This window comes from Centropristis striata, chromosome 12 (assembly GCF_030273125.1).
Source record: "Centropristis striata isolate RG_2023a ecotype Rhode Island chromosome 12, C.striata_1.0, whole genome shotgun sequence".
Classification (NCBI taxonomy): Eukaryota; Metazoa; Chordata; class Actinopteri; order Perciformes; family Serranidae; genus Centropristis; species Centropristis striata.
Window position 1 is genome coordinate 21790465 of NC_081528.1, and position 18247 is coordinate 21808711.

The 18247-nt window shown below is 41.4% G+C and overlaps 1 protein-coding gene across 1 annotated transcript in view; it reads right to left on the bottom strand.

The window, feature by feature from the left end:
• The window catches only part of tenm1 (teneurin transmembrane protein 1), a 202630-nt gene that overhangs the window by 90080 nt on the left and 94303 nt on the right, over window positions 1-18247 (bottom strand). Inside the window, exons 6-8 of the mRNA XM_059345783.1 lie at window positions 16450-16623; window positions 5362-5564; window positions 1899-2106 (exon numbers count right to left, since the gene is read on the bottom strand). Of these exons, the coding sequence (XP_059201766.1) occupies window positions 1899-2106; window positions 5362-5564; window positions 16450-16623 (585 nt within the window). The remainder of the gene's footprint in view (window positions 1-1898; window positions 2107-5361; window positions 5565-16449; window positions 16624-18247) is intronic.

The window sequence follows — 18247 nt, forward strand, 5'->3', positions numbered from 1 at the left end:
AGTGAACAGATGACAGGACAACATAATGTCTCCTGACTGATACAGGTCAAATGACCAGACACACGCAGCTTTGACTGTTCTGCTACAACTTTCTTCTTTTTACCTTATCGAGATGATGATTATAGTGATTATCTATGACAGAGTTTCCTGTCTCATGTAATCACACACCTCATTACTCTTGCAGGCAACACCAACTTAGTTTTTCATATTGCACGTCCCCTTGTTTCTGGAGAAACAACAACATTCTTGCACATCAGCATCATTTCATGTATTGTTTTCATATTCTGTATGCTCTCATATTTTCCTTCGTGTCATACTCATACACTCTATTGATTATATTTCATTTTATTTATTTATTTTTTACGACGTTTCTCTTATTTATACTCTGTGTTTCTCTGTTGTATCCGGTTACTATTTGCTGCGGAAAAGCTCAATTTCCCGACAGAGATCATCTCATTTCTCCCTCGTCTCCCCATAAAAAGCTCCACTCCGGGCCGCAGCATACTGTGTCTCTTATTAGAATTTATTGTATTGTAGCTCAATGGTTTTGATTTTCTGCCTCCAAAACAATGCAGAGTCTGTTTGTAGCCCTCGTTAGAGGTGTAAATGGGCAGTGAAATGAACTTTGACATCAATCCATTAATATTATTTTCCTCTTTCAAGCCAAATCAGTTGATTAATTATTTGGAAAAGCTAAGTGGACGAAAGGCTGCTATCCTGAGCCCATCTGTTGTGTCTATATTTGTTTTGATTATCCAAGAGGGAAAGAGAAAGTTAACTCTTGGTAAATACTGCTGTTTCCTGTTTACATGAAGCTCCAAATATGTGACTCAAAATAGGCCTGGTATATTCCAGACTTTATAGACAGCACACGTGTCAACAAATGTTTGACAGCTCTGAAATAAAATCTGTGTTTAGCTGTCGCATGCTGTCAGTCATTATATAAAGGTCTCTGTCAATATGACGATGAAAGATGTCTACAGTACAATGTTTTGGCACCACGGAGCCGTTTACTGATTGGCTTACAACTTAAGAGGTTGTTGATACACATGTTTAGCTCTGTGCAGTGTTCCTCATCATTTACTGAATAACATCCAAACTAAATTATACATGGCCAGTTAAAGATCAGCAGGACAGAAATCCCAAAATAGAGTTTCATGCAGTGCTTCTCATAATATCTGTTCATCACACATTTGTAATTGCCATATCACCTGTCTGCTACATATAAATTACCAAGTTCCCCCACGGTGTTGCTGTGCTACTACATTTCTCAACACTTTTCTGTTTTTTTTGTTATTTCAACACCGTATTCTCTTAAGGACTACCGGACAAAGTGGGAGTGAAGAAACTGCCCTGGTAATTATCCACTTGTCTATATTCAGCCACGTACTCTTGCATTATTCACATCCTTCAATTTACACTGCCATCCGTGTGTGTCATAGCAATGAGCTGCAGTTAGCAAGCCCTGTCATTACCACAGGAGCTGTCCTCCCCTTTTGAACGGCTGTCTCTTGCCATGCAGGGCTCACTCTTATAATAGCAAAAGTTCCCTTCAAATGTCAATGAGTCTCAAACTACTCTTGGCCGTGTCCTTATGTTTTTGCATATCAACAGATCAAAGGGGACAAGAGGGAAGCAACCCTATATACACAGAGACTGTACACAGGCACAATGACGTGCGTGGAGGGGTGAGGACCCGTTAAATTATGTATTGTTATTGCTCCAAATTATGTATTGTTATTTCTCCACACTTCCTGAGAGTACTACTCCTGTTATTGTTTTGTTTCTATCTATCATAAAATATTTTATGCTGCATTTCATAGTATAAAAAGGTGCAATATAAATATATATTTATGTATAATTAGGAATTTCAGTGAATCTGTAATTATCCTCCTCACCTATGGGGGTGCTGTGGAGCAGCACTTGCTCCAGGTTGCGACCGTCGTTGTAGAGAGCGAGGTGCCAGGTGCCGGGGTCCATGTACTCAATGAAGCCTGTTTCTTGGAGGCCGCTCAGCAGCAGCCCTTTAGGAGCTTTGGCAGTCGAGATGGGATCAGTCAAGGACCTGGGCAGCGCCTTCCCGTCCAACAGTTTCACAAAGTCGAACTGGACAAAACATAAACGGTCACATAATCAGACAACAGTATCATCCAGTTGGAATCAGCGAGATGGGAACTCAACAAACCTGCAAAATGCAACAGCACATTTGTGAGCCAAACCTTGTGCAGTGGTGTGTGGCTGTTGTTGGGTGGGCTTTGTGAAACTGCCAATTGAATTCTATTGGAAAACTGCCTGCATACAAGAAGCTGGGGGATAGCATTAGATTTGGATGTCAGATGTGAATTTGCGAAACAGGAATAAAAAAAGGAAGGAAAATCATCATCCACGGCAGCTCAGTCCTGTATCAGACATCTTCCACAGCAGTTGGTTCAACATCTTGACGTGCTGCTAATGGCATAGGCAGACTTTACCACCCAGGTTTTCAAACAGAACAGACTATTATTTCATTTGTCTAAACCTTTCTGTGCTTTCTTTCTCGCCCTCTTTAACTTCCCCCACCACCCTCGCCTCTCCCTCCTCCTCTCCATCCTAAAACCTCCTTGAACTAGCAAGCGCTCGCTGAGTCTTATTCCCCCTGAGGCCTGTGTGTCACACTAGTGTCAAAAACAGCTAATTAGACCTCTTCATGCCGGCGAGAGCAGGGGCGCACTGATGTTAAAAAGCAGATGACTCAGTGTGTGTTGTATTTTTGTCTGTATACGTGCTTCTTGCATGGCACAATGCTGTTCTACATGGTGTACAATGTTAGTCTGTGTATTGTTTCTGGAAATGTGTCTAAGACACATTATCTTCACGTAGCTGACTAAATCAGAAATTGCTGTTCCATTGTAAAAACGACACCCAACCACACGTTTTGAGTTGCTTTTGTTTTATCTCTGTCCATGTGAGGAAAAAATGGCAAAATATCTCCTTCTTCCTCTGTTTTCTGTCATCTTTTAAACTGGGTTTTAATAGCCAAACTCAGAATTTGATTGTTCATGTTTACATATTTCTGTGTCTGTTGTCAGACCAAGTATAAAAAAATGATTTGTTTACGGCTCGTACCTGTTAAACAGGAAAGCAACAATTTCTGCTCTGCTGCACTGAGATGTTGATCAAATCGTTATTTTGTGCTCACAAACTTGTCTGACAAAACAAGCATATATTCAGTTTATTGAGACTCGTGTTGTAGAATTGGCTTTATTAGAATTTAAAATGAGTGATCACAGCCAAGGTTAGAGGTGACAGGAAGTTGTCTTCCTTCCTTCTTACTGCTAACAACCCCTGACCTGCCTGAGCAGGCATACATCTGTGGAATTAAATTTGTAGGCTGTGTAACTGTACCACGATAGCAAAGAGAGCTTTGTGTCTGTGGTGTGCCTGTTTGCCTTTCTCTCAATAGCTAGTGGTGTGCAGTACATGTAAGAACAAATCTTTAACACCAAATCTTCTCAATAAACTTATTACAAAAAAACTTCTATTGCCACTGACCGAATCCAGCTTTTAGTCTTAGAGAAGTGTTGTCAGCTCAGTGTTGAAACACCCTCTGGTTAAAAGCTTACAGAAAGAAACGCGAGAACCACAAAACAATCACAATGTCATAACTCTGCTGCCGGGGGCTGCTCAGCTACAGTATTAACCATAGAAAGTGCTTGAACTAGCAACATACTCGACCTGCTACTGTACTGAAGACACTCAGAACCACTGAACGCAATGAAGTATGAATGGCAATGGGGTTATTTACTGTTGTGTGTACTGATCTGCACTTGAATTATGATGTAATCACTTAGCTTGAAAGAGATCTGATTTATTTTGAAATGGGAATGTATGAGGTGCTTATCCACACTTGGTGTGGACAGTGTATTACTTACACCAAACCCATGATTCATTTAGACTTCTGTTTTTAACCCATGTAAGCCGGGAAAGCATTACCGCATTTCTACTATTAAAACCGAGGGCGCTGTTGCGTTATTCTACCATTAAAGCCGGGAAAGCGGATACGTCGTTTTGTAGTATTTGTAGTTTTTTCCACCTATTTTGGGTCTCTTGGCCAATGAAATGCATCAGAATACATGTGGGAGTGTCGCAATGCAACATGGGACTTTTCCAGAACTTTGAAATCATGGCGGAGGACGACTATAGCGGAGGGAGCTCAGATATAACAGGTATAAGCTCTCAAATCCTTTTTGAATTCATTTTTATCTGCTACAGAGGCTGAAAAATCTATTATTTAGTAGGCGTTGACACTTAACTTTTTTCGGGGGTTATTTTAAAATCACCCAGAGGTTTTACAGGCATTTTTTCCAGGCGTTTTAGGCCTAAATGGGTTAAGGTCATAATTTGATTCAATATCCATTTAAACTATTCCTTCAGCACATTGCTATTGTAAGACTATCAAGTCTTGATTTGATAAGATCAAGAGAGCTGACAACAGTCATTCACAATTTAAAGTTCTTTAAAAAAAAGATAAACTACATAGTGTCAAGTGTGACATAACAGCTATATTTTATGGGGAAACCGCACTGACGCTATATGATCAAATTTCCTTACCCTTCTTTTGTTTTGAATACTGAAATTGAAAGTTCATTTCAATTTATTTTTATTTTAGAACTTAAATTATTATTATCATCCCTACCTACCAGCAAAACTTACTATCTAACTTACTAGCAAAACTTACTATCCACTGACTATGGATAAGTACCTCCTATAACCTACTACTTATGAAAACACAAAGTATTCCTTTAAAATAAAAACAGAGCTGCACTTTGTTCTATTTATTCCAATTCAATTCAAAGTATTTTGCTGGTTCCACAGGTATAATACCTGATAATCCTACAGGTAATCCAACTGTAGAGAAAAAAGCTGAAAGGTCAGAAATGACCTACTTCAATTTTCATATTGGCTGAAATTGTGGCACACTTTCATACGCAGCCAATTTGAGTGAGCATGCAGGCACAGTTTAGAGCACTCAGAGCAGGAAGAGAGCCAGAGAGACGCCGTGTATGGAGGGCAGCAAAAAAAGGAAATACATGTATTAAGCAAAAAGATTTTCATTTGCTCATTTTTTTTTTTTTGCAAAATGTTCCTTCCATAAATAATTAATTATGACAAATATAATGCAATGTACACTATTGTTTTCGAAGAAGCACTTAACGTAATGCCAGTTATGAGATTTTTGTGAAGTCAGCTCGCTCAAAAACAGCCTTTGTGTGAATGAAAGAGCAGAGAGAAAAAGGTGCATTAGTGTGGATGTGGTCTGTGGTACTTCAACAAACAAGCCCATCTGGGTGAACAGCATGCTCCAACAGGAGCCTCCTTTACCTGAGTGTGTGTAGGCGGTATGTTCCTGCGTCCGTAGACCCCCAGCAGCGCGTTGTGTGAAAGGGACAGGTTGAACTTGATGTAGGTCGGGTGGTGCACAGTCATATGAAACCTCCAAAAAAGTCCCGGTGGGATCGCCTGGCTCTGCTGGGTTCCAATGTCGACCTCGCCGCGGTCGATGGCTCGGCCTCGCACCCATTTCTCTGCAGGTAAAAACCACAGCAAGCGTTATTGTTATGCGACATACTGCGGATTTGTCAAGGTAGACAGGGAGTTCTATTCAGCATCAGAGGGAGCAATTAATAACCAACCTGATGTCCTCAAACATCAGTGTGATCGGCCGCCCTGCTAATGAAGTCAGACTGAATAGACATCAGCAGTGACTGAACACTGGTGAAAATCCTGCTTTTCAAGACACTCTGCTTCTGCAATCCTTTGGATGGGCTCTGCATTAAGATGAACTGCTATAGAAAGGAAGTGTTTTGTCTACTGGGGCTTTGTCATGTGCTATATTAGCATCTCCTAACAAGAAAGAAAGAGTGTGTGTGTGTGTATGTGTTAGCATGTGTGTGTGAAAGGAGAGAAACAGAGGTGGATGAGAGAAAGTGAGGAGGGCAGGGGCATGCACGCATTCACAAACAGCGTCACAGCACACAGATAGTGTCTTGAGTGAGAGCATGTCTTTGTGTGTGAAGAGAATAGGTCTTTCCAACAGTCCCCTGGCCATCAGCTCCTCTCCTCTCCATAAGCCTTTATCAACCACCAGGCCCAAGTCTTTTGTGCAAGGGAGCGGGCGAGGCTCTCCAGCCCTCTTTGTGTCGGCCTTTATGGAGAGATATATCTCTGCTTCTAAACTAAGATGGAGAAAATATGGTGACAGAGGGGAGCCAGCCGATCGTTACGGCCACAAAGGCAGAAGAACAGTTAGGGGCAGATTCATGGACGAGGCCGCTCGCTCTCAATCTATAATGCCTGCGGCCTTACCACTCCATTATGGCGACACCATGCCCACCCACAGGCTAGCCAGCATATATCACATGTACTGTCACGCAGATAGGGAGTGCAGGTCTGTGAGTAGCTCCTGTTTCTACTGACGCTGTTCCTTTTCAGACATGCTCGAGGTGTGGCTCAAGGGATGGCAATGTTGGTGTGCTGTTGTGTCCGACGGTCACTGCAACATTTTCTTTCAGACTAAAATGTCTCAAAAAATATTTGATGGACTTTGGTGCCCAGAGGAAGAATCCTAAAGACTCTGGTGATCTACCTGACTCCAGCAGAACCATGAGGCTGCCAGCTGCAGTTTTGTGTAAAAATGTCTCAATCACTATCAGATGGATTTTATTACATTTGGTAAAGGTATAAAATTTCCCCCTCATGATAGACTATAATAAGGATCCCGGAAAAGCAGAATGAGTAGGACATTCCTAAAAACAAACAAACATGTGAAGACAGATACTACATACTACACCTCTCTGTGTCTGTGTCTGCAGAGACCCTTCCCTCTGCCTGTATATTTCCTTCTTTTTTCTTTTTTTCCCGATGTGTTCCAAACATTTCTGGATGTCAGCCTTTGGGCAATAGGTGTGTAGCCCCTAGCAACAACATGCAGCATGTGAGGGCTGGATTTTTTTATTATTTTTTTTTAACGTAGAGACCAGGAGTCATATTGTGAGCATACAATCGAGAGGAAGTTATGAAAACAGCATAGAAAAAACTCAAATATAGCGTTACAAAATGAGAGTAAATCTGGGGGAGGAGAGGCCAACTCTGAATGTTGTGTTTACAAACCGCAGCAAATAAATCCCTCTCATTCTGCCTTTAACTTTTCATGTAGTGCAACTGTCAGTGAACAAGTCTAATTTGTTAAATACAGCTTATGATAATTCTGTCAGTCTCAGTTGGACTTTTGCTAATTAGCAAATATTAGCATGCTAAACCACTAATCTAAGATGTTTATATTAACCTGCTAAATAGCAGCATGTTACTGTGAGAATGTTGACAATAACATTGAGCTCCAAACCTTGTTGTCTGGGGCTCACATAGGAGCATATTAACATTCTCACAGAGCTGCTGGCATGCCTTTAGACTTTTAGTCTTGTTTCTCTCTAAGCAAAATCCTTACCTTTAAGACCCAGCCCTCACAAAATGTCAACTATTCTGCTAATAAATGTCAAAGCATTGGACTTTTTTTTCCTAATCTTCCATCTCCTTTATGTTCTTCCTCTTTGGACTACAGGATAGAGAAAAAAGTAAATTGATTAATTGGCTAATTGATTGAACTTGACTGAGCGGTGACAAGAGAGCCGGATAGAGGAAGGGGAAAAAAGACAAAGGGAGAGAGACATGAGAGGGGGGCGAGAACAAAAAGAGAGTTCAAAAAGGTTTGTAATGAAAGAGAAACAGGAGACAGGTGTCCTGTGTGAAGCATAAATTGTCCCTGTACTAAAATCACTACCAAACAGAATAAAAGCAGCTTGGCAGAACTAAGGTATGCATTCATGCATTCCTGCCGAGTCTACCTCAGCAGTCTATTCCTTTTAATGCTAATCCTCACTCCTGTGCCTCGCCACAAAAAAATAAAGGCCAGCGGAGGGATGGATGTCCCGAGGAAAGCAGCCTTTTATTCAACAATAGATGAATGGGACATGAATAGGGCATGGCAGTTCGCAGAACACTGGCAGGCAGACAGGCGCGCAGGCGGGCCGGCGAGCGAGCTGACTGGCAGGCTGGCGGGCAGATGAGCAGGCAGGTCCTTCTGATGCTAATTACTGTATAGCGCCTCACCCAGTGTGATGCAACACTGGGACAGAAAGCGGCGCTCAGGTCAGCCGCGAGGATGTGGTGGGATGCGGGAGGAGGAGGGGGAGTTGGTGAGTTGGAGGGAAGAGGAGGGAGAAGAGAAGAGACGAAAGGACCATGTCCAAAGAGGAGGTAGCGGTGTCAAGTTACAGCTGCTGATGCAAGAAAGAAGAAAAACCCTCCTTCTTGCATCTCTCTGCTTCTGTCTCAGCAGCAGAGCATAATACTGCAGCTCCAGTGAAAAGAGGGGAGGATCGGGGCATTTTGGGAGTCCCGCAGAAACCAGACGGATTGCATGGTGTCTAGGGCTCCTCCAGGCCTCCCCAGCTGCTCAGATTACTGCTGTCAATCAATGTGTTCCACCAGCACCGTAGCCCCGTGTATCTCAGCACAAAACCTGAGACCATTCTTTGAAAATATCTTTCAAAACAGAAAATCACTTTTTATTCCGACTTGGCAGGCGGAAGAAATACAAGCTTAAACAAGCCAATATGTGAGCCGGGAGGTAAAAATTCTTTCACACCTTGCTATCTTGTGCCTTTAATAAGCGAAAAGCAGCTTGAAATTCACACTTGCTATCGGTTACTTACAATAAAAATAAAAATAAATGGCATCGCATAAATCTCCTCTTGGGCTTTTCATCATTAGCTGGCAGCAGAAGCAAGTTGTAAGCAAAAAATGTATTAAGGTTTATTTCAAAAATGTTGAGCTTGTTTAAAGGGGCGATGAAAGTGTTATTCATGTCTGCCATCAAGCACAACGTGCCCTTGATGGAAATGATAGAGGGTTAGTGGGCAGGTCCGCTTAGAACCAACATACTGTTCAGTATAATAATGATGCTGCCTCAGCCAATTATATTGGTAGTGTGACATAGCGTGCACATAACACAGATAATGCCCTCAATGACACTATTCACCCACAATATGTAACACATACTGCACATCCACGAAAATTTTCTCCTAAATGAGCCCTTGAAAGGTTCCAATACCGCAGGACATCTGGATTAGGATGGTTTTAGATTTAATGTCTTGACTTCCCCCAATTCTAATGACGAGCTAACATCTCTATATTGTCATCTTTTTTATAAAGTGTGAATCGAAAAGTCAGTGTGAGTTTGTTCATCCATCTGTTGTCTGTCTCTGAATGTTTTGTGTGTCTAGTGTGTGTGTGTGTGTGTGTGTGTGTGTGTGTGCGTGCCGGGCCAGCCAACGAGATGAGCTACATTAGGACTTGGGACACAAGGTCTAATTAATTTCACTTGCCTACGGGTTATTCAGGTAAAACAATTACACCTGTAATCTATTTTCAAAGGAACTAAACTGTCTTTGCAATTAATGTTATTATCCCTCAGATTCTAATGAAGCGAGAACAGACTAAAAGTGCAGCCGGGGTCTTGGTGACGGGACATGTCTGGGGGGACCGGAACTGTGTGTGTGCATGTGTGCCTTAGTCGATACTGAAGCGCAGGCCTGTGTGTGAATCTCACACACATTGGTGCAGACAACATTAATAGTGTTCCAAATGCAAGAGAGATTGAGTTTGCCGCAGGATGAATAAAAATATCACAATGGGCAAGGTCTCTATAATTACTTGGATTCAATTAAGGGCCTTTTGAGCAGTTGGTTTAATAAGCTTTCAGCCTCCTCTCTCCACTGCGCAGCCTAATGAGTGTCAGTCAGAGTCAGGAGAAGATAATGCTCTTGGCCTTAGGGCCTTCCATTACTCTGTCGTCCTCACCTTCTACCATCAGGCCTCGGGCTATGTCTGTGACAGACAAGTCTGCCTGTTCACAAACTCATTCCCTTCGTGACACTCTGAGTGCACTTGTTACAATTGTTACACCTGTAATATGTGTTGTATAAAATGACACATGGAGAAAGCACTTATGTTTTTTTTTTTTTGCCCTCTACTGAGCTCGTACTAATCTAGTCTGGGCAGAGGCCTCCAAGCAAACCAGAGTTCACTAGATATCCATGCTACTGTTTTTTAACAGAGACCTAAATCCACAAGTTTTTCAGTCTCTTAACAACCGACACTTCTCTTCTCTACCCCTCCACTTAAGGGCCCTCGTTTTATTTTATCACTCAGCTTCATACAATGTGGCAGACAAGTGTGCGATCATTTATCATTCCATAACTCAGTTTGGAAAAAAGATTTCTGTATTTTATTCCTCCATACTGGGTCTACGTGGGCAGGGCTCAGTTAGAAAAAGGTAACATTTAAATCAGAATGTGATGCCTTAGTGTGGCCATGACCTGAGAGCATTTGTACCAGTGGACTTTTCTTCCTAGATTGTTTGAGTTTAAGGAGCTTTAAAAGCCAAGAACTATCAGTACTTCACAAAAAACCAATACACTCCTTGTATGAATACAATTTTGAGAAAAGGCATGCGTTTTTCAATTTCTATTTTGTTTTATCATCTTGTGACCCCTCATACTTGTCTTTTGGAATTCCTGAAATACCTGAAAAACCAATACTTTAACACAAGTCATGTATTCAAATCTAGCCAAAGGGAAAGTACAGATGCCTGTGCTAGCTGTTCATTTATCTTTTGATGTATGCCAAATATATCTCAAAATATCAGTAGCAAAGTGTTTTTACATCATGATCCCTGTCCTTTCTCTTTCCGAAAAATGCTTTAATTAATCTTTGATGACTCATCTTACACTCAAGGGTGCTTACAAAGGTTCATCCAATCAAATGAGACTTTGGGTGACTACCAAGCCACATCGGTCATATAAAACCACACTCTAGGAATGAAAACAAACATTTTTTGCGCCATGATATCCAGTGTGGCTGAGGTCTAATTTATTCATCTCTCCCTTATCCACCTCCTGATCTAACAGCAGGTGAGGTAGGTGTGTAGTGCTCTGTAGCTCAGAATCGGGCTAACTGTAAGCATGCCCAGTTTTATTGGCCTAATTAAATGTGAAGAATTTGATTTAAATCTGTGTTGTAATTGTACAGCCCTCAAATATTAAATTTGACTGGCAAACACAGTGACACGGTACGGAAGCTAAAGGCGTTCCAACTATAATTTTACTGGGACTAAAATTTCCAAGTTTAAGTAGTAATTTCTGCAGAGAACTGGCCCCCGTGAGTGATATATTATTCTATTCTACTGTATGTCATTAGGTTATTAAAACTGATAACTAATTTCCACTATTTCGTGTTCCATTAGATGACTCAAACAATTTGCCAGTAGTGGAGTAAAAATTACAATAACATAAAGAGTGTCAGCATGAAGTAGCATAAAATGGAAATCTTCAAGCAAAGTGCAAATATCCCAAAACCTTGTTTGGCCCCTTTTGACCATGCTGTGGCTAAAGTCTAGCAGTAAATATGTTTTCATCAAAAAGGAAGTAGTAGCCTGTTTACCAAGAAGATAAAAATTTACTTTGATTTTTTTTTCTTTTGCCTTTGATGTCAGAGTCTGAGACATCAATCTACTACTCTCAAATGTCAAGAGTGAGCACTACAAACCCCTCAGCTCGCCATAAAATGTGTCATCGACACTGTAAATACTGACTGCAGCTTGGAATTATGTTTAATTTCTTCAGCTATATTTGGACGACATGTTTTGAATGCAGGCTGCGTAACAGACAGAAATGTTGCTGCTGTTCGGCTTTCTCAACTTGAGGCGCTCAAGCAGGGGGTTCACTAAATGATCTATACTTTCTGTGTGTGTGTGTGTGTCTCTGTGTGTGTGGCTGTGTGTGTTACATCCCGAGACTGTATCCCAGCGTGAGAAAATCAATGAGACTGGTGTAACAGGGACCAGTCCATCACGATTTGCACACATGCACAAGCGCATACACGCTCATCTCTCCCGCAGACACGTCTCCTTTTCCCACATACATGCATTCAATATGCACACTCTTCTGAACACATACACACTGCTTAGCCTCTCTCCCCCTCCACTCTCTCTATACACGCAGTCTAGAATATTGATGTGCTCTTTAAGAGCCCTCCTCTCTGTCTGTGTCACATTCCATCCATCTACACACCATTTCCAACCACACCGTCAGATAGAGTGAAAACAATTCAGCACTAACTCTCCGTTCATACGCACAGTTTACCCACTCATCTCATAGGCTCAGATGGCATTCCACAGGCTCCACATTTCATCATCTTCACATTATAATGAGGCAATATGCCGCTCTACTGTATGTCAGTTTGTATCATTTCATATCATTAATATATCCAGCATTCCACGTTGACTGAAATATTATTCTCAAACTTCAATGTACTTCATTAAGGCAGGGAATCCACTGACAGAAAATTTCTTCTCTTGGCACTTCTGCTTTCATCTGCACCAGAGGAATTTCTATGCGTGTGTGTGGGCATGTCCGCGTGCTCGCGTGCATTCATGTCAGATATAGAAATGGAGAAAAAGGCGGGAGTGTCGGTGCGTGCACGTCGGCGCATGCACGTCAGCCTGGGGTTGATTATCATGGGGTGAGTGGCAATTAATGTAGCACTAATTAGAGAGGCTTTTATGTGTGGAGGACTAAGAAGAGCTCCTGGTGATCTCTGAGACTGCAGGAGAGATAGCAGAAGAACATAAAACACAGCACGCGCGGCTTGACAAGACACTAGCCATACGCAGATGACACAACATGTCAATTAGTATCTAGCATCGTGCTGCAAGCTGCCTCGGAAAAGGTAGATTACAATTCTGCTGCTCCCGATTCCTGATTTCGGCTCGGAGCCAACAAATCAAACAGAGAGCCTATCTTTATGGCATTGAAGTTGACATAAAAACAACAACACTAAAAATACATGAACAGGAATACAAGCAGATTACTACCTTCCAATCATTCCGCTGAGCTTGTTTCATCTCTCCCTACTGTGTCATCAGTTTATATCAAAACAAGCAGAAACTGATAACTATCCTCCAATCAGTCTCCTCAGCTATCTTTATGCTCCCACTGTTATGTTGTTACTTGTGTTTATAGCAGCGCATCAAGAATAAAAATCATTTATTCCAGAATAAAAAATTGAAAAAACATTTTGCTGCTCGGTTTCTTTGTTCTGTAGACAAAAGTCAAGAAAATGGCTAATAAGTTGTTTCATGAAAATTAGATTTTAATGTGAGCAATTATTTAGCTTGTGCCACTTTTATGATGGATATCTCACGCATCCTTCATGCAGATTGGTATCCATCAATCATTCTTCTCTCCTCCCATCACTCTCACTCTTCTCTCTCCCTACCGTGTCCTGTTTTTGTCATTTCCATTCCCCGCAGCCTCCTCTCACCATCCTTCGCTGTGTAATCTAGGGGATTGTGTGGTCTCTCGGTGTGAGAGGTGATGGGTACAGCAGGATGAGCGTGATAATCTGCCACACTGGATTACAGCCTAATCTCTAATCTCTCTGGCCCTCCTCTGCCCAGGGACCACCTCCACCGTGCCAATTTTATTAATCTGAGCCCCGTGCATCAACGGCTTAGCTTTGCCCATTTTGATTTCCCAGCTTCCATCAAGCATATAAAGCAATAGGAGTTGAAACAATGGATTGTCGTGACGCAACACTCGGAAGTGAATTCCGTGACCCCTGCGCGCTCTATCGGAGGATTTAGCTACTGATGAGAGCGTTAATCCTCAGAATGTGAGGATTCATCAAGAATAGTTGCTTTAGGGATGTCCCAGGTTGCCTAAATTGCAGCGGGTTGCAGTTTGGCTCGCACAGTCTCTGTATAAGTGCTGAACATGGGCTCCGACAGCATTCAATGTAATATCCATCAGAGTCAGTCTAAGCGTGAAGGTTGCTGTGTCCTGCCTGACTTCATGACCTGGAACACTCACAATTAATGTCCCATGTCATGGGGTTAAATTGGTGTTAGTAATTCCTCTGGCTAGTTGAGAGGAGGCCGAGTGGAGAAAGCCTATTCCAGTCACGTACTGGCTAAGAGGGAACATGATTAACCAATTACCTTGCCTTTCTAATAAATGAGTAATCAGTTCGAGGCTGATCTCTGGACTGATGTCTCTCTATCGTATTGGAACATTCATTGTGCCGAGTGTGTTATGCATGCAAGCCAGAGTGCTAATGCAATAGTGTCTGCTTGGAATTCATGCCAATGGATATAAAGGCAGCCTCAACATGGTCCAGTCATAATGGTTAAATGCTCGTATTTACATTTCAAGAGGATGTTCTAGTATTCATTCTATTCTAATAATTGTACTTCCATTGAATCCTGTAGCAAAAATGTTAGAGTGTCCTTGGAGGGGTTCTATTTAATTAAGTGTGCAGAAAGAGAAAACAGAAGTACAATTAGATTAATGTTGCCAGAAAGGTAGGGAATTCAGAAAAGCATGTGACTATTATGTACTAGAGCTGTCCTTTCTCACCGTGTGTTTGTGTGTGTGTGTGTGTGTGTGTCTGGGCACAGATCTGTTCAATAAAGTTGTTTTATAAAAGCAGAGCGTGTTGTGAGAAGCCTAGTTGTGGCTGATGTGAGCAGACTAAGTCACGTTGAGTTTATTTCATGACTTTGGAACCAGACTTTCTGATCACATCAATTCACAAGTATATAATACTGAGGCACATGTTACAGCAAAGCACAAGAGAACTTTTGACAGCATATTGTCAAACAGCGGTGAGCTCAGAGATGAACTATATACTGCTAAAATTCGTTGTTAGCTCAAGCTCTTGCAGTGCTTTGCTTGCAAGCACTTTGGGTTTAAGTCAAGCAAACTGCTGAAAATGATGTGTAGATGTAAAAAGATGCAATATACCATTTAACAGTGTTGGCATATCAAAAAGGACTAAAGTGAATTAGCATAAATTAGCATTTGAAACTATGAGGTGGATTGGGCTACAAGCGACAGTACAGCCTCCACAAGTTGTTATATTTTAACTCATATTTTAACTTGAACTATTTCATTGTTCAATACTTATTTTGTTTCACTTGTTTCTACTTACTGTGCATGGACTCAATTTCTTTTTTATGCATTATTTATTTCACATCCTTGGAGGAAGCCTAAGACTTAAAAATGTAATATGCAAGATTCAGGCATATTTTCAGTTCGAGACATTGTATTAAATGAACATTATCAACAGAGTATGAAGAAGTGACTGTTAGACATCTATGTATTGTGCTGCAGAGATATCCAACTGCTGTGCAGTTGGCAGCTTTAGTTTACATCTAAAACCTACATTTAAATTAAAATCAATATCTAACATTACACACAAACTTAGATTCTGTGTATAAGAGACATTTTTTCAATTTTTTGTCCATGGAAGGTCCATTTTGATGTCATAGTTATCTGTTGGCTTAATAATAATGTCTGTGCTGTGCAACAAATAAACGGCATACATTTATTAGTACTAGTATACAGCATTGTGAGTGGACAGTTAAATAAAATCAAGTCAAAGTTACAGCAGAACCAGAGACTTTGTTTTTTTTCATCACACTCTTTCTTCCCCTTTGTCCAACCCTGGCACTTTCATTACTCACAAAGCAACTCAACTGACAATAGTTCATTTGGAGATTGTGTTGTGTATGGTAGTAGCAGCTAATGTAGCCTTGAGCCGCTTGCCTCAAACAGAGCTGAGGAGCAACTACAGAGGTCTGCTAAGCTCACTTCTTTCTATACTCCACACAACAGTTTCAATGTTAAACTTGTTGTTTTCATCTCCAACATCACTTCAGGCGATTTATCGGACTCTGTGCAGCCCAAAAGACTGTATACCGTTGTACACCAACATTTTTTTTCACATATGCAGTTGTGCTCCCAAAGACTTTTGATGTGTAAAATCAGTAGAGTTACCCTTTAAGCCTGAAATAGATATGTCTTCAGATTTTAATTAGGCAGAAAAGGCAGTCCTTGTCAAAATGTTTTACATTTGACATGTACTGCAAAAAGCCTGATGTGAAACTAAGGCTAAAAACTAGCCTGACCAGGACCAGGGTAGTGAAGAGAGATGTGTTTCTATTGAAACTTATTTAAATGTCCTTAATAAAACAGAATGTTATGAAAACAAGCCAGATTTACTGAAATAAGCCTGGTTTAACTCTAAATGCTTGCTTTATAAAACACCCCACTGGTTTAACTGCACACTTATTGCTTTTAAAATGTCACATGAATACAATATAAAAGCAGCCAAGCACAGTTAAAGTGTGTGAAATGCATTAAGTCTGCATCCAGTCAAAAAAAATTAATGTTTACAGAACTGTAAATGACTGTATTACATTGCCTTTATGTTACTGACAGGAAAATCCTACTGCTAGCTGAGAGAATCACATCTGTTATTATCGTGTGTACTGTATGAGTATCAGCTCACCTCTGTCACTGGCGTGTGTGTTTTCAGGGTTGAGTGTGTCCAGCAGGTGGACAGAGCTGGTAGGTCTGGTTTTGCTGCGGTCCTCCTGTTGATGGTCCGCTGAGCTCAGGCCGTTCTCATACAGCTGGCTCTCACCGTGCCGCAGATGCCAGGTCAGACCTAACAGGTGGACCGCTACACACACACACACAGACAGACACACACACACACACACACACAGTGACAACCAAGGGGAGAGGGAAAAGCAGATAGAAAAGATCAATATTCAAGGCATGCAGAGGGGTGTGTCTGAATCTCCTTTAATGCCCATCTTAGACTTCTCACTCAGTTTATGTGCTTATTAGTGCCCGGCAAGGCAGTGGACAATTAGCAAATACACAAAGAACACACGCACACATAAACGCTAACACACGCACACGTCCAGTATATGCACGTACACATGCGTACATGAACACGGGACGTGGCAGAGGTGGGCAATTAAGGCAGATCTTCAGAGCCTGAGCCCAGGGCTGGTATTAAAGCGCTAACACAGTCTTTTATGCATGACTAATGATGCTTTGAAAGCTGCTGCCGATTCACAATCCATATGGGCCTTTTAAACAACAAAGGGTATGGGAGGATGGGAGGATACTGGATTCCCCCTCCCACTCATAAAACTGTTTACTAGGACAACAATCCTGCATGCTGTTAAATAAAAACAACTAACACCTGGCCATTAAGGAAATTAATTAGCGTCTTGCAAGACTGTCAATAAAACGTTCAGTAAAACATTCACCTTCCTCTGACCAATCACCAGGTCCCATTCATGTGAGATTGTACTCCAACACTGCTTTAGTTTCTTACTTTAAAGAATCTAAAAAGGTAATGTCCCTTTGCTGATGTGAAGAACAAAGCAAATTTAATAAATCATTGCAGGTTTTTTCTCCTTTGACACATTCGGAACATCAAACAAAAGCAAAGACTCAAATCACAAAGTTACTATGCGCTGGTGGCAGTCAGAGGATGGTTGCTGAATGCAGATCAAGGTAAAAGAACTTCTAACGACTTCAAACATCTTCGGTGTCTGTCTTCTGTCTGCTGATTGCCGACACCCAGAAAAAGCACTTGACATGCGCTTGCACAAAATGGCTGCTTAGAAAAACAAATCCACAATTATGCCGCATGACCAACACAATCACACAGGTACATCACGCTCATACAAGTGCAGACATGTACCTGCTAGTTTCATGTATGCAATGCATGCATGCTCACACCTACACGCTCGCGCGCCTACACTTGATCCCCAGCTGATGAGGAATACCTAATTACAACTCCAGATAGTTCAAAGCCATTTGCAGTCACTTCATGTTGCAGAGGCACAGGAGAAAAAAGAAAGAAGTATTTTCTCTGCAAAGTAAATCTATGATGAGCTCTGAGAGTTGAAGCCAATTTGGTCCCATGCTCTACTCCAGCATCTATGGGGATCAGCAAATCATACATTTCAACTTCAGACTAGCCCTAGCCACTGTTAGTTTAGCTATCTACTCATGCACAATATGAGCTCTTCTAAGCAGAACACTGACGATTACTAGGGCCATGAGGGAGACGTCATGCATCATTTAGTTCAGACTAATTGAACTGTCAGCCTGTGACGAGACCAGACATGGACATGCACAGATTCTCCACATCGGTGTGAGAACGAGTCACTCATTTAAATTTTTTTCTCCTCCTTCAGTGGAGTTTTCTTATTTTCCTTTTGAAAAAAAGAAGATGCAGCGTGGGGGATTTTCTCATTAACACATCGCTGTGAAATTAGTTG